This window comes from Tenrec ecaudatus, chromosome 13, assembly GCF_050624435.1.
Source record: "Tenrec ecaudatus isolate mTenEca1 chromosome 13, mTenEca1.hap1, whole genome shotgun sequence".
NCBI classification, from domain to species: Eukaryota; Metazoa; Chordata; class Mammalia; order Afrosoricida; family Tenrecidae; genus Tenrec; species Tenrec ecaudatus.
In genome coordinates, this window is record NC_134542.1 from 77,523,483 (window position 1) to 77,545,842 (window position 22,360).

Genomic DNA, 22,360 nt, shown 5'->3' on the forward strand with positions numbered 1-22,360 from the left:
AATTAACTTCCATAAATCATAATAAATACATTTGATCCTCTTTGAGTTCATAAAGGCAAAGTTTGTTACCTTCAGAATACTGGTCATAAAAACCGATGAGCCCATAAGAACAAAAATCATAAGCCCGGTCACTCTTTGCTCTCGAATGCCGAGAAATTTGGGTTGTTCTCCTGGAGCTGAGCATTCTGATTCCAGTTTGAGGCTGTTGACATGTGTGATGGAGAGGACAGTGGCAGCCACAAACCAGGGTAGGCCCATGATGGAGCACACCCCAAGCATGACAGCCACCATCAGTAGGTCCAGATGGTATCCACAGCCTTTCTGTTCAGAGACAGAGAAAGGAGAGTCTCAGAGGAGCGCTTCCTGGAGCAGCAAGGATCGAAAGAGACCTTGCTCCAATTCAGAGAAAAACGTGTTAGGTTTTTAATGAATGGACAAGAGATATCGTCTTTAGTATTACACATTGTTTGCTAAAATGAAACATCAATGCAAAAAAGGTAACAGTCTCCAAATATATAATCTACTTGAAGAAAAGTTATTAGTACAGGTGTTACCATAACAATTGCATTATTATGCTTTTTATTTTCATTGTGTCTATTCCAACTCATAAATACTTGTATAGGTTCAGTGCATGCCTGAGTGTGTGACATTTGCTTTCATTCAATTTCCATTGGATATGACAAGAGGCAGGGGGCCTCCAAAAATCTCACATTGTCTTTTAATTCCATGGTCCCAGAAACCCTTTGAAGCCCCCTCTTGTCATCATTTCATTAGGTGGGCAGCTTAATTCACAACTGATTCGCCTATCCATTCATCCATTAATTCGTGCAATTTAGTAGTTAAGATAGATAGATAGATAGATAGATAGATAGATAGATAGATAGATAGATAGATAGAATTCAAAGGTAAAAGAGTAAGAGCCTGAGTTGGACAAAGTAGAAAAAATAATGTTTTCTGGGTAATAGTGGTCCCTCCCCCCTAAAATTAGAAAACCAGTTTTGAAAAATACAAATATATACTAATTTTTTAAAATGCCATTTCCCTCTGATTGTGTTTTTGCAACAATGGAGCATCTTGATTGAATGCAAATGAAGGAAAGGAAAGCATTCTGGCAATTTCACTAATTAATCAGCATTCTTCCTCTTGTCTCACATTTAAATGTCTTTTAAAACTTGGACTTTGTCACCAAGTTACTAGCTGGTATGCATGCCAGCCCAAGGGACGTGTCCCTTTGTCAGAGAGAGAACTCTGTACCTTCTAACATATTTTTTGTAGATTTTTTTTTTCTCAAATAAAGACAGAACCAGAGTTTCTCTTCTCACATCCATCCATGAAGCACGGAAAATGGACATATGGGGGGAAAAGAGAGCCTAGCAACAGGTGATACGACACCAGACCCCACTGAAACCAACATGCAGCAAGACAAGAGGCCAGCCAAGAGGACCATCTGATACCCAGATGCCAGTGCTGAAAAAAGTCGTTTCAGAGCTTGGCAGCAATTTCCTGCATCTGTCAAGTTAACCACATAAAAGACTATAGATTGACATGAAGAACCAGGCTGACAAAGAGGGCAACAAAGCACATATCAAATGCCATAATCATCGAGAGAAAGCGGTGCCAAACGAATGTTGCAAACGCATTCATTTACTCAAACGATCTGAGATTGTATTGCTGTTTATTAAAAACGATGTCAAAAGAAGCTTGAACTGTCTACAGAAACATGCAGAAAAGCCCATAGTTGTATTTTTAGAGAAACTTTTTTTCCCTCTAAAATAATCTCTCTTTCCCCCACCCTCTCTCCTCTCCCACTCCCTCTGTCTTCCCTCTTAGAGACTGCACTCGATAGAAACGATGTATGTGCTCATGGTTCCCAAAGGTTTAAGTTAGTCTATACCGATTCTATTTCTAAAGGGAACAAAACGTGGTCCAGTGAGAAAGGCCCTCCACAGGATGACACGGTGGCTGCGATCCAGGGCTGCACCAGCACAGAGGGTGAGCGTGGGGACGACCTGGCAGGTTTCCCTCTGCTGTACACTGGGTTTGTATGGGTTGGGACCAACTCGGGGACACCTTAAATATGCACGTCTATCAACATTTTTATCGATACCACCCCTTATATCTCTGATCTTTCCGTTCTCAGATCGCCTCATTTGAAACTTTCCTCCCTCTTGTAAGACCCAAAGGTCTAGGGCGGTACATCTAGCTGATTTTGAATTCTTGCATTCTGAACGGGAGCGCAGAAGTCACATAGCCACCGTATCTCAACACAGGTCATCGTGCAGGGAGCACATACTCATTAAACAATAAAACAGATCTTTTAATGGCATGAAGCATCCTCTAAACTGAAACCAATCAGAGGGGCTTCAAAGAATTTGTACAAGGAGCTCCGGTGGCGTAGTGGTTTCGCGTGGGCTGCTAACCTCAAAGTCAGCTGTTCGAAACCACCAGGGGCCCCGCGGAAGCTAGATGGTGCTGTCTACTCTCACAGAGTTCCAGTCTCAGAAACTCACCTGGGCAGTTCTACCCTGTCTTATAAAATGCAAGCGACTCGATGACAGTAAGTTTGTGGTTTACTGGAATTAAATGATAACGGAGCGTGTGACCCACTGCTCAACCTGCTTCCTGGGCCACGACCCGCTGTGTAGTGGGGGTAGGTTTGAACGTGATGGGGGCTCCTCCATGCATGACACCTTCCCACCCTACAGCCTGCAAGTGCGGAATTAGCCGGGCAAAGTCAAGCACAAATACAGCAGGGCTGGGTCTAGCTTCTGAGCAGGGTAGCAGGCATCCAGATTATCCTTCGCACAGGGGTAGCAAATCCAGGTTATCCACAGGGGCAGCAAATCGCAATTAAGGAGCAAGATGCCACCCACGAAGCCTCCCTTCAAGGGTATCCAGACCTTGGACTTCGTGTGGAAGCTTACAATTAAGCCAACACTGTGGATCATGCAGTTAACGCGCTCAGGTGCTACACACCAGTCAAAGCTTCAAGTACATCCAAGACAGCGTCCACTGAAAACCCCGGGAGTACAGTTCTATTCTATCACGGCATTATCAAGGAAGCTTGCCCAAAGAGCGAGCCAAGCGCAGGTTTACCTCAGCTTACTTAGGAATCTGCCATGTGCAAGTTGTGCTTATTTACTAACCTGTTCGCTAGAGATCGGTAGGTGATGCAAAATGCACATGTGTTCGCCTTGCTTACTAAGTGGGTGCTCCATCCTATCAGGAATTGTGTATTTGAAATAAGCCTTTATTCTAATGAAAGGCACTGTGTGGCTGAGAGAAAAACAGATGCTGGCCACTCCTAGAAGCAAATCATTGATATGGTTTAAAAATGAAATTGTTCATTACAGATTTAAAAACAAGCCCATGCTTACTTCACTTACGAAGTAACCTGGCACCGGGTCACCATGAGTCAAAAACAGCAAATGGTGTTTTGGTTTTTGGTTAAATCTAAGTCTCAAGAAGTTAAGGAGCAAAAAAGAAAGAAAGAAAGAAAGAAATTTTGGCTACATATTACTTAATTTATTTAATAAAAAGCCAACTAATACAGTCTTGAACTATTTTTATTTTTCATTGTTCTAGATGACAAATTTGCCAGTTCAACATTTCTTCAGGTGTACCTCAAATTACCATGTGACAAAAATACCAAATGGCTGAGTTCTGCATTTAATTCTCTAAATATAAGCCCTTGAAAGAACCATTTAAAGAATGATTTATTGCATTTTAGACATTCTGCACCATACATAAAAGGGGGAGATAGGGTATATTTGTACATAGTGTGTTTCCAAATTCCTCCTGTGGACGCATTGTGAAGACCAAAGGCCTAATGTAGGCTTATGAGGAATAAGAAGCAAGGACTATGTGGTCTACAAGGTTGAGAGACTTAGAAAGAACAAGAAGAAAGATTAGCCAAAAACTCTGTAATCACTCTCCTCGAATCTCCATTTATTTACAGATTGTGTTCAAATAAATATTAATCCATTAATACTGAGAAAATACACTGCTGAGTCCTTTTAACTGATAGTCTTCACATAGGCAATTTTTCAATCAGTGGCATTTCCGCCGAGTTCACAGGAGCCCTGGTGGGGCACAGTGGTTATGTATCGGGCTGCTAACTGCACGGTCAGCAATTCAAAACCACCAGCCTCTCCTCTGGAGAAGGATAGGACTTTACACTCCCATCAAGAGTTATAGTCTCAAAAACTCACTAGAGTTGAGAATGCAGGGGTTCAGAATAGAGACCCAAACCCACCTGTGGACAATAGGACATCCCCTCACAGAAGGGTCACAAGGAAGGGATGAGTCAAGCAGGGCACACTGTAGCACTGTTGAAACACACAATATTCCTCTGGTTCCTTGAGGCTTCCTCACCCCCACACTATCCTGCCTTTCAGTTCTGGCCAGACCAGAGCACGCACACAGGTACAGATAAGAGCTCATGGTACGCAGAAACCAGGTCAGATAAATCACTCAGGAACAGAAATGGGAGTAGCAATACCAGGTGGGTAGGGGAAGGTGGGGAGAACAGGGGAGGAAGGGGGAACCGAGTGCAATGATAGAAGCGTAACTACAGCACACCACACCACATCCCAGCAGAAACTATAGAGGAAGGAAGACAGCGATCTGTGTAAGATAAGCACATAATTATAACTTATCATTTATCAAGGGGTCACAAGGAGAAGAGGGGAGGAGGGAGGGCAAAAAGAGGAGCTGATACCAAGGGCTCAACTAGAAAGTGAATATTTAGAAAAATAATGCTGGCAACATATGTACACATATGCTTGATACAATGGATGTATGGGTTGTTATAAGACTTGCAAGAGCCTCAAATAAAATGATGGTTTTAAAAAAGAAGAAAAACAAACTCACAGGGGAAGTTCCATCTTGGCCCATGGGGTCACTATGAGTCAGCATCAACTCAACGTCAATACGTTGTGTTTTGTTTTGTTTTACAGACTTTTAAAAATCCCTTTAAAAAGTGAGCAATGGTTATATGGCTTACTTTCTTGCTTAAGCAGGAGTCATTTATTTAATTTTAAAATATGTGTCATGCACCATTAGTTAGGCATTGGGCTGTGTGTTAAAGTCTGGTTAGACTAGAGAAACAAATTCATAAACATGCATATGTGTGAAAGAAAGAGCTTTATATACAAGAGCAATTGAATATTGAGAAAACCTCCCAACCCAGTCCATGTCAAGTCCATAGATCCAATATTAGCCCCTATGTTCATTATCAGTCTATAAATTCTTCTTCAGGCTCACACAGCACATGCAATGATGCAGAAGGCAGAACGATCACAGGCCAGTGGGTGGAAAGTCTGTGTGTGTGGTGGAAGCGTCTCAGTGCTGCTGCGGATCTGCATGTGACTCCTCAGCTCCAGGGCTCTGGCTTCATTAGCCTCTCTCCGTGTGATTGTCAATAGCAATGTCTCCCAGGGAGTGAGTGTGTGTCCCGCCTCCAGTGAGCTACTTCTCTCCTTAGTGCCTCCAAATGAGGTCATCAAGCTGCGATCTGATTGACAGGCTAAACTCCACCCCTTCACTCTTAAATTTCCAATTGACACCAGATTATGTAACTACCATAGGCTGATCACCACAAGATCTGCAGTTCAAAAACACCAGTTGTTCCTTGGGGAAAAGATGGGGCAGTCTGCTCCTGTAAAGATTTAGTCTCAGAAACCCTAATAGGGTTCCTATTAGTTAAAATCTACTAGAGGGCATTGATTTGATTTTGTTAGTGTCATCGAATTAAATATATATATTCATTGAAAATTATAGTAAAGATCTATATGGTTGGTGTGGGATGATTGCCATGGTAGGTTTATTATGTAAAAAATACGGTAAGAATTATATGTAGTATAACATATTTACTTGGCATATATAAAATATTGTGTTATATCTAGATAATAAAATTATAATTATTTTTCACATTTCTCTTTTAACTATCATATATTAGTTTTAAATCTGAAATGTAGAGATGCTTTTAATTTGAAATATATAAACTGGCACCTAGGGCAAATATTTTCCTACTCTTTACAAAGGAGTAGAGTAATGCAGTCGTCAACAAAAGTATTTGAACTTGTTTTGTAGATACACCTAAATTAATAGGCAATTTTAATAATAATAAAAATTGTAAAGATTTTTATTTTGGGGGGAGCGGGGAGGGAGGAGGAGGGGAAAAAAAGGAAATCGAGCTGATTCCAGGAACCCAAGTGGAAAGCAAATTTTGAGAATGACGAGTGAGTGCTGAGAATGTATAAGGGTGCTTTGCTCAATTGATGTATGTATGGATTGTGATAAGAGTTGTATGAGCTCCAATAAAAAGATTTATTTAAATAAATAAATAAATCTTAAGGCAGTTAGCCATAAAAATTGTAAAGATATCTTAAAATCAAATAAGATTTGTAGATTATTAATATTAAATAACTTGGGCATCAGAATCCCTTGTTCTGAGATCTATAAAAAACACAACAACTCCACTCCAGAATGTTTTATTTCAGGAGTTTTCTGGACCTAACGATATTGACTTGTGAGAGCCAGTTGCCCATTTTTCCTTTTTTTTTTTCTTTCTACAAATTGATGTCCCATTGGTTGCATGATGCCAGCCATGCTGTGAGTGTTCACAGCACAGAAATTACAAACAATATAAACCACGGTCTTTTTCCTTCCCCTCAGAGAGCTGGTAAAACATTCACCAGCACTCCATTGATCTAGCTCCTATGACCCACGTGAGATTTTGGTAAAATACACCTGACTTTATGAGATATTTTTATAAAATATATCCTTATTCATTAACATTTTATTTGGCAAAACCCACATTTGAATTGAATGAACTTTCAAAATGGGTTTTTAACCAGTAAGTTTCTTTCTCCAAAGAAAATGAAGCATGTTCCAAGCGTTAAGATAAATACACACATACCTAGTATGTATACAGCATTTCTCCTAAGCAATATTTATTAAGATTTAAAATATTTTATGCGATATTCTGTTGATGATGACAGCTGAAATCTGTTGGTCCATAAAAATAATAAAGCATTTTGAAATTTATATCATTACAATATCCCATCAGATAATTTCATCACATAGTATTCAACCTTCCTAACACATTTACAATATTATAATGCATGATTTCCATGGGTTTAATCATTTCCCCCACTAGAGTTTAAACTTTATAATGCATGATATCTATGGCCCTCACCATTTTTTCCCTAGAGTTTGACGCTAGCTGACAATTCTCTCTGGTGGCACAGTGGTTATGCTTTGGGCTGCGAGCCACAAGGTCAGCAGTTTAAAACCACCAGCTTCTCCACGGAAGAAAGATGAGGCCTTCTACTCCTGTAAGTGGTTACAGTCTTGGAAAGGGACAGGGCCACTTCTACTCTGTCCTATAGGGCCACTCTGAGTCAGTGCTAACATGATGCTAACAGGACAAGTTTGGCTTGGTATTGAGTTATCAAGACAAAACAAGGAACAGTATATGTGATTAGAAGCTTTGGTCTAGATGCTTCTTAATCATTTTACTGAATTCTTTAGCATATCCCTAAGAGTACTAGTGTGCATATTACATAAGTTAGACAAACTGCACTAGAGGACACCATTGAAGTGCATAACCGCAAAATGGCAAAGTCAGAATATAAGATACAACAATATAAGTAAGATATAGTCTGATTTAGGTCTCATTTTGTGAAAAGAACAAGTCAATGGAATATGCGCTCAAACTCCTAAAACAGTGTCACTTGCAATCATTCACATTTGTGACTAGGCATTGATGTTATAGGTATTATAAGCAGAGGAATAGTTGAAGAAAATGGGGAACACTTGAAGAAGTGATTTGTTCCAAGAATGAAAGATCTCTAATAGACATACTTGAGTCGATTAAATAAAGGAATCTTGTTGATGAAAGACACATTTTTAAGGGTCTGGGTCACCAGAATATATCATCATTTCGTTAAAATATAAAAACATGCTAAAGAATGTTAGACTTTTGTCAATGCTTTTTATTTTATGCCTTACATATAAGGTCACAGACTTTGATGTCTTAAATGAAAGGGGTTGACTGAGCGGTACAAACAAAGAAATAAATTATTTTAAAGCACATTGTATAAAGCTATCTTGATTAGCTAATAGAAAGTATGAACCTAAAATATGATTTAATATTTCACAGTCTGAATACAGAATAGAGGCAAAAGTCAATGTGAATTGGAATCAGAATGATTTATATGACTATGGATGTTAAATATACCTTCAGTTTATGCTCCTTTCGGTTGATGATGACGGCTGTAATCTGTTGGTCCATAAAAATCAGAATAGTACAAAGCAAAGCTGGAATGATCGCAGCTAGTATTGTCCACCACGGGTTTGGACCTAGGGGTGTCACAAACCAGCCACGGTCATCTCTGGTGGGCTGTGCAAACAAAAGCATGTCCGTAGTGGTTAGCTGAATCGATGAATGCCCAATTACATGAAATCTTACGACGCGACGAGAAACTGCCGAGTGGGCTCTACGTATTAACTTAATACTCGAAAGCATTCATAACTGTTCCATGCGTCCCTCTAAGCCATTTAACCATTCTAATTAATTTCATCTTTATAACGTCTGAAAGAAAGTGATACAGGCGAGGCAGCTGAAGCTGGGAAAGGGTCTGTCAGTACCCAAGGTCACATACGTAGTTAGTGACGTGGTCAGAAGCCTGTTCCAAACCCGTTTACAGCTGTACTGTGTTTCCAGCTCTATTTACCATGTAGCACTGCCTCATGATGAAATGAAATCAATACAATGCAGTTCTCTCAGTTTCAACAGGCTCCCATGTCTTTCCGAAACATTGTCTATAGATATTCCAACTAGGAGGGGGGAGTTGACAAAAGATGTTTTCAAGCATTCTCTAGGTTTGCTTCTTTGGTTGTTATTTATTTTAAATATTAGGTCAAAATTTTAGGGGTCCATGGTCATTTTATTTACTACTTTGTTAATCTATAGTGCTCATATTTTCAAGGACTGGGATTACAGACATTGACAGTGGAGATTAGATTTTAGAGAGTTAGACAGTAGATGCTGTGGTAAGTTCACCTTGAAGACACTTGGTACTTGTAGTTTTGGAGACGGAATCCCAAGGGCATAGTCAATTAGAACCATACAAAGAATTGTCAGAAAGACAGCAAAGTCACTCACTATCGACCGAACCTGGAAATAATAAAAACACTTGTCACTTGGAGGAGCTATAAATAGTGATGAGTACTCAGGAACCTAATCTAGAGTCACACGTTATAAACACTTTCTGACATCACATCACAATATTATCTTTCATGCATACTATAATATTACCATTAGCTCTGTCAGAACCTGAATATATATTTATATATCCATGTCATTAAGACTGCTGCACACTCTAACTTTTCCAGAATGAAGCTGTAATGGTGATTGTGTTCTTTTAAGTGCGTTCTTTCAAGCACTGATTTAAAAATCTACGTATGTTGGGAAACTTTAGAACACAAGGAGGCCTGGTGGCATAGTTGTTATGCATTGGGCTGCCAACTGCAACGTCTATAGTTCGAAATCACCCACCCATCCACCAGAGAAAAACGAGGCTTTCTTCTCCCATAAAGAGTTCCAGCCTTGGAAACACACAAGGGCCGTTCTACCCTGCCCTACAGCATCTCTCTGTGTCAGAATGGACTTGGCGGCAGGGAGTTTGGTTTTTAGTTTAGAACACAGAAAAGTCCTACGGCTGAATTTTAGAGCTCTCTTCAATATACACCTATGTACTTGTAGTTGTTGTGCAGTTTATTACAGAACAGATGCACAGCAATAGGAACCAGAAGATTGTCATGTCATTAATATTTTAGCACAATAAACTCAAAGAACCATAAAATGCCATTACATATTTGTATTAAAGACGTAATGGTGACATTATTTTATATAACAACAGAGTGGGTAAATTCCAACATTATTCTGGGCAAGCCTGTTTTGAAAGGCATTTATCCATTATAGAGTCATCTTTGAGCAAATCTCCTTACACAGTTATCAACAAGATATGGTTTCTATTAGGATGCTTTTATCATACACACATAAACAATAACAATAATCATTTCAATTTACCAAAACCCCATAATTTTGTGTTAATCAAACTAAGGTTTCGGTCAAAAGAAATGAATCTTACACTTCGTCTGGGAAAAAGGTGAAACAAACAGAAACCCTTTGTGATAGAAACAGTTCTTAAAATATTCCCCCAGAGTGGGCAAAGGGAGCCAGCGAATGAGGATATGAAAATGATCATAATTTATCATTTATCAGGGCTCCATGAAGGTGGGAGGGTAGGGAAGGGAGGGCGGAAGGAGCTGATACCAAGGCCTCAAGCAGAAAGAAAATGTTTTGAAAATAATGATGGCAACATATGTACAAATGTGTTCTATACAATTGATGTATGGATTGCTATAAGAGATGTAAGAGCCCCCCCCCATAAAATGATTTATTCATTGAGGGGGAAAAGCCTCTAAAAAGGAGAAAACGGACATTTTCCCAGAGTGAAATGTTGATGATCATCTTTAGCTCATGCCTAAAGAGTTTGTTTCCTTGCTCCTCCCACCCCCGCTCAATGCAACGTTCTCGGGTTACTTTGCAGTGCTACATATTGAACTAAACTGTCTTTTCTGCTTCCTGTCCTTTCCAAATATGCAGCTGCAAATGGGACAGGTGAGGAGGGACCGACACTGAAAACCGGAAGTGAGTAGCGGTCCAAGGAGTGTCGTAGGGGCTTTCCCAGTTCGGAACGGCCTGTCAGCTGGACGAGTTCCCAGGCACCGGGTTCTGGGTAATCGGGAACGGCGTGTGCTTTCCGTTTCCAAGAAGCCTGCGTGTGAAGCTAAGAGCTTACCCTTGGGATTTGTAGTTACGAGAAGAACATACTTTGTATCCTGAGAGGTTTGCTCTTCCCTCCCCTCACTCTGTCCTCACCCCAAGCTCCCAAAACTTCCTGAGTGATGCCTTCGATCACCTGGTGACGTAGTGGTTACGACTTGGCCTGCTCACCTCAAGTCCTGCAGTTAGAAACTAGCTACCAGTGGCTCCACCTTAAGCAAGGCTTTCAACTCCCCGTTGGAGTTACAGCCTCAGAAACCCACAGGGACAATCCGGCCCTGTTCTAGAGAGTCGCTAGGAGTCAGAGTCGACCCCTTGGCGGTGAGCTTGGTTGTGTTTTCTATCACATCAGGGGACCCAGTGGTGCCGTGGTTTATATGGATGCTAACTGAAGGTCAAGCTCACCAGCCACTGCCAGGGAGAATATTTCTGCTCCATTAAAGATAGATACACAGCCTCAGAACCCCCCAGGGGCAGTTCTACTCTGTCCCCTGGGGTTGCTACGAATCATTATCGACACGATGGCAGTAGCTTGGTCTGAGGTTTTATTGATAATCACATCAACTGCGCTTTCTTCTGTCCTAAACCATGGTTTGCTTTATAGGTTTTTACTCTTTGACCAGGAAAGCTATGGGTACCTTTGTAGGAAAATATCTGCTGGTCTTGAACTGCTTCAGAGTAGCTGACATAGTGACCGTGGCAAAGAACAGGATCACCGACCAAAAGAGGACATCTGGCACATACGGGTGCTCGTGGCCACAGGCTCGTCCCACGTACTCTCCATGCAAAGATTTGCATTCCTGTCACCGGGAGTAAAACACAGGGTGATTTAGAAGAGGTCGAACAAACTGGACACATTTCTTGCAAAAAAAACATGAACAGCTTAAGGTCAACTGCCATTGAGCTAATGCGGCCTTTCATCAGTATCTCTCACAAGGATGTCAGGAACATTACATCATGCTTTACAAAGCCTATCTGCGTTGGCACCAGGTTATCAGGAAGAATGGCCTCTGAGCAGCCACCTCAGCGAGGTGTCAACTAGCCCCACATGGAAAAAGCACACAGCCTATGTGACCCAAGAATGGCAACAACAACAACAAAAATCCAAACCCCAAGGACAGTGTCAGAAACCCACAAGGGTAGTTCTATCTGCCCTATCGGGTCACTGTGAGTCCATATTGACCCGATGGCAGTAATTTGGCTTCTGGAGTTTATGAAGAAAGTGGAAACCCAAAATCCATTTCTAGGGGCATCACACAGATTAAACCTTCAATGAATCCCCACTGACCATAGTCCAGGGACAGAAAGTATTGTAAAATAGGTTATGGTAGATACAGTTAGGCTAAAATGTAACATTTTACCATTTAATCTCCCTTTTGATCCATTTTAAAGTAGTTTCTTTCCGCTTTTAGCATTTTCTGCTTTCTTTTCAATTAAGGTTTTTCCCTCTTTTGTTTTTTTAATTGATGTTATTTGTTTTGTGTGGTTTTCTATCTGTGAAATCCGGGATAAGTCAATCTACAGAAGCAGTAACTGGATGACTAATTAATTGTGAAGGTGGGACACGGAACAGGAAGATGAGAGAAGAATCGATGCATTTGAGTTGTGCTGCTGGAGAAGACTATTGAAAGAAGTGCCATGCACTGCTAACAGGACAAGCCAATCTGTCTTGGAAGAAGTAAGGCAGAGTGCTCCTTAGGGGCAAGGATGGCGAGACTGCATCTCACATGCTTTGGACATCGTCGGGAGAGACCAGTCAGTGCCTGCAGAAGGACGTCCTGTTCGGTAAAGTCGAGGGGCAGTGAAAAAGAGAAAAGCCCTCAGTGAGACAGAGACTCAGTGGCTGCAAGAATGGACAGAACAATTGTGGGGACGGCACAAGACTAGCAGTGTTTTGTTCTGCTGTACACGCGGTTACCAAGAGTCAGAACTGGCTGATGGCATGTGACATCAACAGCAACAGGGGCATGGCTGGGAAGGTTGAGGGAGCTAAAAACAATGTGTATGAGAAAGAAGAGCATGACCAGCATTGACTGGGTGATGATTGTACACCTCTTCTTAGTAGGAAGCATTATGTTTTATGATAGATATGTGAATTATATGCCAATGAAACTATTTTTAAAACCTATCTGGATCGGTCCTAGGAAAAATCAAAAGATCACATCTTACATAAAATTTAAACAGGAACTGTTTTTCTGTTTACTTCCTTTAAAAATGAAATAGAAATGTATAAAATAAATCTATTTACCCATCAAAGTCTGTTTTTAACCTCCTGTCTACTAAGTTGCTGACCCTCAGTTTGTTGAAAATACGGCCTAGTTGGCAGTAAGTGACTACTAGGACCAGAGGCTGTCAAGCCCTGTAAACAGATCATTTCAATGAACTTTCACCTAAACCGTATCAAATAGGTCCATGTTATTATTTTTATTTGAAGCCGGAGGAGACAGGAAACAGAGAGGTTAGATCATTTTCAATGGCGCTCGGGGCAGCAGAGCTGGGACACGAACGTGGAAGCTGTCCAGGGAGTATCATTGCACATGAGAGAAGAACAAGGGTTCGGCAGAATTTTCTCATTTGAAAGCTTCCCAGAAAGGTGAGAAAGACTCGAGAACTGGGATGCACAATTATGGAAATAAAATTGTGATCAAAGGTGGGGCTCTTGAATTCAGGCCAAAGAACAAGTGAGCAAAAGTGACTAGGTGAGCCCAGCCAAACTCACATTGGCGATGACTTCTCCATGTCTTTTTTATTTTTCATTTTTCTGATACTTTATGTATTTCTATAAGTCCCTGCAAGAGCCTGTTTAATTGCTGCCTTAGCCATAAGGTGGCAGCAAAGTCAAAATAATTTTCTTTCTGCTAGAAAAACAGATAATTTTAAACATTAAATATCTGATGGGGGTGGGGTGGGGTGGAGGCTCCTTTGAGCTCCTTTTAGTTTCTTATTTTATTGGAAAAAAATAATTGTATATAACTTAATTTTTATTTCAAAAGAAAAACAACACTTTAAAGACTCCAGTGACTTTATTAGTCCTTGAGGTATGCTGGCCCTGGGCTGAGACTGAACAGGGGTCATGGTACAGAGAGACCTCTACATTTCCTGGATTTGGAGCACGTCATCAAGAGGGACCAGTCTCCCGAAAATGGCATCCTGCTTGGTAAAGCAGAGCATCATTGAAAATGGAGAACCTCAATGAGAAGGATTGACACAGCCTCTGTAGTAATCGATGTACTCAAGCAAAGCCATTGTCAAGATGGTGCAAACTCCAAAACCAAACTCCCTGCTATTGAGTTGATGCCAAATCATAGCAACCCGGGGGACAGAGTAGAGCCGCCCCTGTGAGTTTTTCTGAGACTGTCAACGCTTTACAAGGTTAGAAAGCCCAGTCTCTCGCCTATGGAGTATGGCTGGTGGACCTTGGAGATGGTAGCCCACCTTGTCATAACCACTACACCCCAGGGACCCTCTGAAGACTGTGAGGACCAGGTAACATTTCGTTCTGTTATCCGTGGGTCTCGATGAGTCAGAACAGACTCAATGACATGGAACAGCAGCGAGAACAGTGAGACTTTAGTGGGGAATGTGCATGGGAAGATGATCAGAAGAAAGGGCACACAATGAATCTAGACCCAGGACCTGAACTCCATGAACAGCAGAAAATAATAACTTCAATAGATTCTACAGCAAATCACAAAAAGCTACATTATTGTCCGAGAGTACCGGTGGCTTTCCGAAACAATTCTGACCCCTTTGGTAATCTTGCTTCTGAATTCCAGTTATGCATGCCAAGCTTATGTAGAATGAAATATCTTAGCTAACTAAAAACAACAGAAAAAAAACTCAGAAAAAAATCCTGCAGGTCTTAATTATGTTTTAATTTTTTTCTCTCTCTCAACTGTGAAAATAAAGTGTCCAGGATGAGGTCTTTGCATCTGTTGCTTCTTCTCCTCGCTGTTCAGAGATGCTACTAGATCAGTGAGTAAGCACCATGAGTCAGCCATTGGGCTTCTAACCACAAGGGTGGTGGTTCAAATACAACAGATGCTCTTCAGGAGAAAGATGAAGCTTTCAGCCCAGATAACGATTCATAAATGGCCATGGGTTGGAATGGACTCAGTGGCAGAGGGTAAATAAGAAGCAAATAGAATTGCTAAATATAAAGTAGAGTTAAAAGTCCACACTATCTGCGCAGACCACACAGGAGCACACTAAGAAGGGAAGAGAAAGAGAGAGAGAGAGAGAGAGAGAGAGAGAGAATGAACAGCATCCTGGCCCACCAAGCTTGGACTGCAGGGCAGGGCTTGGCACTGCATCAGACCCCATCAGAAAACCTTCCTACAGGTATGCAGAAAGACCTGGAACTGCTCATAGGCTGTTTGTTGTTTTTCTTTCTTTTTTTTAATGTCGATCTATATAAGATTGGGGGGATAAACAATCCAGAGGGGAAAACAACTGGACCAACAGTCCGTGAAGAAGAGGAGGTAGGGGAAAGGGTAGCTAACAAACTCAAGGACACAGGAACCACAAGAGATCTATGTCCAAGAAGGCATAGAGTGCCTGGTGGGGTTCTATCAAGTGCAATGTAGCCGAGAGGAAATATAGAGAGCCAAATGAAGTCCAAACCTGCTAGTAGGACAGGAGGAAAGTAAAAAGAAATATAAGAAAGAACTAGGAGGCAAAAGACATTTATCGAGGTATAAGCATAGGCATGTACATGTGTAAATATATTAATATATAATTATAAGGATGTAGGTCTATGTATATATATTTATATGTTAAGTGTTAAGATAGCAGACAGACATTGGGCCTTTACTCAAATCCTCCCTCAACACAAGAACATTTTATTCTAAAAAACTTGGCATTCTGTGATGCTCACCTTTCTGACATATCACTGAAGACAAAATGGTTGCATAAGCAAATTCGGTGAAGAAAGCTGATGGTACCCAGCTATTAGAAGAAACAATGCCTTAAAACAGGCATCCTCAAACTATAGCCCATGGGACACATGCGGCCCACCGAGGACATTTATCCAGGCCGCCAGGTGTTTTTGCCCCATTTGCATTTTTACTTCAAAATAAGATAAGTGCAGTGTGCATAGGGATTTGTTCATAGATTAAAAAAAAACACTAAAGCCTGGCCCTCCAATGGGTCTGAGGGGCAGTGAACTGGCCCCCTATTTAAAAAGTTTGAGGACCGCTGTCTTAAAGGCTTGAAGTTAAACAAGCATCCATCTAGCAGGGAAGCAACAAAACCCACATTGAAGAAGCACACCAGCCTGTGTGATCATGAGGTATCAGACATCAGAAGACCTAAAAAAAAAAAAAACCCAGCCATTTCTATGTGAATGAAGGGGGTCTGAATGGAGACCCAAAGCCCATCTGTACACAACTAGCCATCCCCTCACAGACGGGTCACAAGGAAGGGATGAGCCAGCCAGGGTGCAGTATAGCATTGAGGACACACAAAACATCCCTCTAGTTCTTTAATGCTTCCCCCATTCCCACCATCATGACCCCAGTTCTACCTTACAAATCTGGCTAGACAAGAGCATATACACTGGTACTGATGCAGATAAGCGATCTCAGCACACAGAATCCAGGACAGATAAATCCCTCAGGAATTGTAATGGGAGTATCCACAACATGAGGGTAGGGGGAAGGTGAGCAGAGAACGGGAAGAAAGGGGGAACCGGCTGCAATGATCTACCTACAAACCCCCTGCCCCCCCCCCCCACCAACTAGGAGTATGAACAACAGAAACACGGGTGAAGGGAGACAGCTGATGGTGTAAAATTTATAAAAATAATTTATAAATTATCAATGGTTCACGAGGGTGGAAGGGAGGGGGAGGGATGGGTAAAAAGAGGAGCTGAGACCAAGGGATCAAGTAAAAAGAAAAATGTTTTGGAAATAGTGATGGCAACATATGAACATGTGTACAAATGTGCTTGATACAATTGATGTATATATTGTTATAAGAGCTGTAGGATCCCCAATAAAATGATTTATGAAAATAAAAATAAATGGAGAAAAAAGAAAAGAAGTCCATGATAATACCTATAGATTTATATGTAGTATACAATTCTTCTCAATATTCCTTAGGTTTGGCTAGGTTTCACTTTCAAGTTTTAAAAATGTAGGTGGCATCTAAAGGATCAATTTGCTCTTTTATAACTTATAATAAATTTCCAAATAGCATGCAGAGTTAATTTAATTCAAAGCAAATTAGAAAATCACATTCTTTTTTTATCCTGATTGAGCATCCAAACTAAACTCACTGTGGAGTCAAATTCTGACCCTATCACAGGACAGGTAGAACTGCCCCTGTGGGTTTCTGAGACTGTAATTCTTTCAGTGAGTAGAAAGCCCAGTCTTTCTCCTGAAGTTTCAAACTGCTGACCTTTTGGTTCATAACCCCAGGTGGTATGAGAAAAATGAGAACTCTTGACGTACTAGATTCTAAATCTTCAGATTTATACTAACTGTACCCTCCAATAGGCACTCACATACATATATACAAGAAGCCCTGGGATTTAGAATTGAAACTAATATGGTTTCATCTGCAATGAGAACTTTAAAATGTTTATGTATACTACAATAAAAATAATTGACAGCTCATAGGTGGACAAGCATGATGACAATAGATGAGAAAGAGAAAGGAACCCTATCGACATATAGGTATGACAGAGGCTATTCCTACATATGTATTTACCTGTACTGCAAATATACCCATGAGTATATAGAGCCTATAAGGGGGAAAGTTGTGAAAACTGCTTAGCTGTAACGAAACACTTTCAGAGAAAAAAGTCCCTGAGCCTAGGGCTTAGCACGATAGTCCAAGAGGACACAAAAGTCAATTGGCATAACACAGTTCACCAAGACAATGTGTTACATCTTACTTTGATGGACAGCAACTGGGGCCTTAAAAGCTTTTGAGCAGCTGTCTAAGGTGCATTTATCTGTCTCTTCCCACCCAGAACAAAGCAGAGTGAGAAAAATTAAAGTTACTTGAAAATAACTAAACTGATGGACTAATGGACCACAATTTCAAACCTTAATTTCTATAACTCTGAGATCAGAAGAGCTAGATAGTGCCCGGCTATCCCTACTGCCTCTAAAAGGGTACACATTTAGAAAGTCCTCCTTAAAGTGGGAGAAAAGTGTAGGGGAAAAATTTGAACCATAAAAAAAGACCAGATTTATAGGTTGGATGAAAACTATTGGACAGTCCCTCCCCTCCCCATATCCCCTTTCCACACACACACACACACACACACACCCAAGCACACAAGATTATGGCCTTTAGTCATCCTTCAAGTCAGGAAATGAACTCACCCTGAGACTCAATTTTAGCCAAATATAGACAAATCAGGTGAAAAACGATCCTACAGAAGTCCACACTCCTTAGAGTGATCAGTCATCTGAGTTCAAAGGGACAGCGTTTGCGCAAGGTCCACGTCCAGAGGCAGGAAAATTAGGAATGGAACACGGGAACAGGAGCCACAGGAAGGAAGCGGGATAAGCGATGTGATGTTGTGGAGCTTGCAAACAATGACGAAGCAAAATGGGCATAAATTGTTGAATGGAAAATTTCTTTATTCTTTAAACTTTCACCAGCTTGTAAATATTATGGTAGAAAGTTAAAAAATAAAACAAAACAAAAAATTTTATCAATAAGTTGATTTCTACTAAATATTATTCCAAAAGGGTTTAAGTTTAAACAATTTTGTAAGTTGGCAAAAACAAGCTTCATAAAATAACTAAGTAAAATTGGCAGTCATCTCCTGTCCCTTATAAACACAGAAGCTAAATGTGTAAGTCAGGCATGGAAATAATTCTAATCCATTGCTAGTTAACTGCTTGTGAATATTTTAAACATTGCCATATTGCTTAGGAATTCCTTATATGAGTAATGGTTGATTTTTGAGAAATTGCTAAAAATATACAAGGGAGCTTCAAAAAATTGTGGAGAAATGGAATAAAAAGATAAAAATATAAACTCTATTTTTCAAAATAAGCTCTATCAAGGTTTGCCAGTGACACCACCCAAACCAAACTCACTGCCAGTGATCTTATTGGACAGGGTAGAACTGCCCCTGTGGGTCAGGCATGGGCCGTTCTGAGGGTGGTTGTGGCTGTGGCCCTGGAGGGCTGCATCTTCGTTCTCCCACAGAACAGCTGGTGGGTCCAACCTTGTGGACTGCAGCCCAACTCCATGCCACCAGGGTTCCATGAAGCACATCCTTAAAGAACCGAAGACCCTGGATTTAATCCGGCGAGTGCAGTGATTTTTACATTATAAATAGAAGAAAATGTGTCACTTTTAACGATTTTTTTTAAAATTAGGAAACACAAAGAAGTCAGAAGAGTCAAATTAGGACTACCAAGTGGATGTCTAATGATTCCCTATGAAAAACAATTGCAAAAGTATCTTTGCTTGATGAAAAGAATGAACCGGAGTTTTGTCGTAGTGGAAGAGGACTCTGAGCGATAAAGCCTATTGCCCTTGCTAAATTAACAAGATAAAAATGACAATTCATGAGATAGGAAATAATTCGATACAATAATATAATACCTTCCAAATAAATAATACACATGTGAGGCCTATTTAACTAAACTAGTTATACTGGACATTGGCACAGTGCTTTAGTTAAAAATGTCTTTGATGACATTGGTAATTTTCCTAAGAAAAAACTTTAGAAAAATAATCTAGACAAAAATTATAGCTTTTTAAATAAACTATACTAATGATACAATCAATAGAATTATCTTAAGCCCCATGAGGATGATTGATGAGGTACCACCACAGAAGGATAAAAATGTCTCTAGAAGTGAACCAAGGACATATAGAAACTATCGTTGTATGCAGGGATTTTGAGCTCCCACTTAATTACAGGCCTAATATAAGAACAATTAGTTCTTGTGACACGACCCTGCCAGGTACTCACTCTCCTGAGATCACTGAAGATCTGGGTACCAAAGCAAAGTATGGTGACAAAATCAGATGGTGCTTAGCTATCAGAAGAAATATGTAGTACTTGTGGTCTCAAAGGTTCCTTTCAAAATAAACAATCATCTAATTGGGGAGTAAGCTAACATCACACAGAAGAAACACACCAGCAGGTGTGATCCAAGGATTAGAATCAATAAGACTCAAACCCCGAGGAGGAACCAATACCAATGCCTAATTTTTAAATACTTCATTGCAAAATGCTGTGGATAATAGCGGAAGTCCCAAATCCATTAGCAGGTCCTTCTGTGAATTGAGTCCCCAGTGAGTCCTCACTGCCACAGGCTAGGGATTTGAACAGCATGATAGCAGAGGTTTGTAGCACATTAGAAAGAGGTTCTTAGCAACTGTAATTAGGCTGGAATGCAGTTAGTCTTGCCATTAGATCTCCCTCTGAACCCACTATCAGTTTATTCTAAATTTTTGATATAGCTTGCTTTCTCTTAGATTGATGCCTTTCACTGTTTTATCTGATCATTGCTGGTCCTTCTTTTTTCCTTTCTGTTCTCTTTCCTTGTTCCATGTGTTTTTCTGTGTAGGGAAGCCAGGATTTATGAAAAAGTAACTGAAATAATAATTGCCTGTGGCACGAAAGGGGAGGGTGGAAAATGGGAAGTCAATATCAGTGGGTACAAGAAAGAAGAAAATGCTTCAAAGTTGATTACTGTGATGATTGTACAACCCTTCTTAATAAGATTTAATTATAAATTGTATGCTGTGTTACTTATAGCTAATTAAAACCAATTAAAAATTAAATTAAGTTTGATAAAACTTTTTATTGACATGCTATCATAAGAATAACACTTGGAGTTTGTAGAACAGATATAAAATCTTTGTTTCACTAGATTGTCTACCTACTAAAATATATAATATCAGTGTCTGATAAAATTAATTAGAATTTATTTAATATGTGCTAGTGATTGTTTTGGGATTTGAACTTAAGCAGGTAGTAAATTGGCAGAAGATTTGAATTTAAAGGGTTTAACTGGGAAGAGAAGAGAGGAAACCAAGAACTTTCATATTTTGATAATTTTAAAAAGAAGAATACATTTAGATTTTCAAAAGATATATTTGTCTGAAAAGAAGGAAATGATGCTAAAATAGAAATTCACAAACATTATACCAGATTAAGGATGACTGAGAAATGTGCTATGAGAAAAATTAAAATCACAAAGCAGAAAAAAGTCAAATAAAAGTAAACAAAGGCATAGGATTTAATGGTGCTAAATGAAAAATAAATTGCCATTTGATTTCTTGAGTGGAAAAAAGTAATTAAATGGGAGTAAGAAAGTCCTTGTTGAAAGGGGCACCAAAATTTTGTTAACACAAGTGACTTTTGTACCTCCCAAAGACCTTAATATTTACAATAAAATATTTCAAAATATTCTCTCATTCACTGGCACATTTTGAACAACTGAAGCAGAATTAATAGTAAACTGAAACCAGTAAGGGTTCGCTACACAGAAGGCAGACTTAATTCGGGATATGCATTTAGATCAATGTGCTTTCTATTAATCTGTTATATTTTTTGTATATGTATGCTTTGGAATAGTCCAGCCCTACTAACTATGAAAAAAACTTTAACTTAATAATGAAGGAAAACTCCTGTTTATGGATAAATATCAGAAACTGCTCAAATTCAAATGAAAACAAAACTCACTTTTATAAAACTATGCACTCAAAAATTGATCTTAGTGGCAATAATTGATTCAGCATGTCCGCAAACTCTTTAAAGCAATAAAACTTAAGATATGACTAATCTTTTAATGTTGCACTTACCGACACAGTTAAATTCTCCCAAATTATGTCAGAGGCAGAGATATTAGAGTCCCTCCATTCTTGCAAGGTGTCATTACTTGGATTATGGGGTTCCACGCAGTTACACCTGAAAAGGCAAAGTCGTTTCTTTGTGAATTAAGTAGTGCCATGCTACTGTTTCCCAAACAAGTGAGCAATGGGTCCTTCTCGCCCCATCAGAGCTTTTCTTCGCCTAAGCAACAAGCAGTTGAGCCATTCTAAACTGCTCTAGAACAGGCTGTTTCCAGAAATCACTAGTGATGTTCCACACGACTTCGTTTACTAGAAGGAAGCTTTAGGCTCCAGACAGAGAAATTATTGGAAAGTGCAGGTTAGCACACAGGTCACTGGGGAGCATTCAAATCTGAATGCTTTCTAGACTTCACACCTATCACACTTCCACTTAGAGTATAAAGTGGTAGATTATAAATACCCAGATACATGATTATTTTTTTATTTAATGTATTTTAATTCATACTGTATAGCCATATGTTATTTGATTTGAATGAGTTGATTCTTAATCTAAAGAGGACGTATAACCTTGTTATACAATTCTACATGGAATCTTCAGATGTACTATTCTTTGAGCTGAGCAATCATCCTTCTGAAAAATTTTAAAATTCTGATTGCTGGGTAGGGGCAGAAGCAGAAAGAAGAAGAAATAGTGGTGATTATGTGATATGTAATAGTCTCTAG

The 22,360-nt window shown here is 39.8% G+C and overlaps 1 protein-coding gene across 3 annotated transcripts in view; it reads right to left on the bottom strand.

Annotated features, from left to right (window-relative positions):
• SLC4A10 (solute carrier family 4 member 10) overlaps positions 1 to 22,360 on the bottom strand; it is a 241,254-nt gene that overhangs the window by 30,481 nt on the left and 188,413 nt on the right. For all 3 annotated transcript variants that reach the window (XM_075528845.1, XM_075528844.1, XM_075528846.1), the window contains 5 exons: positions 21,647 to 21,752; positions 11,497 to 11,658; positions 9,071 to 9,184; positions 8,246 to 8,407; positions 70 to 321 (listed from right to left, as the gene is read on the bottom strand). In XM_075528845.1, the coding sequence (XP_075384960.1) occupies positions 70 to 321; positions 8,246 to 8,407; positions 9,071 to 9,184; positions 11,497 to 11,658; positions 21,647 to 21,752 (796 nt within the window). The remainder of the gene's footprint in view (positions 1 to 69; positions 322 to 8,245; positions 8,408 to 9,070; positions 9,185 to 11,496; positions 11,659 to 21,646; positions 21,753 to 22,360) is intronic.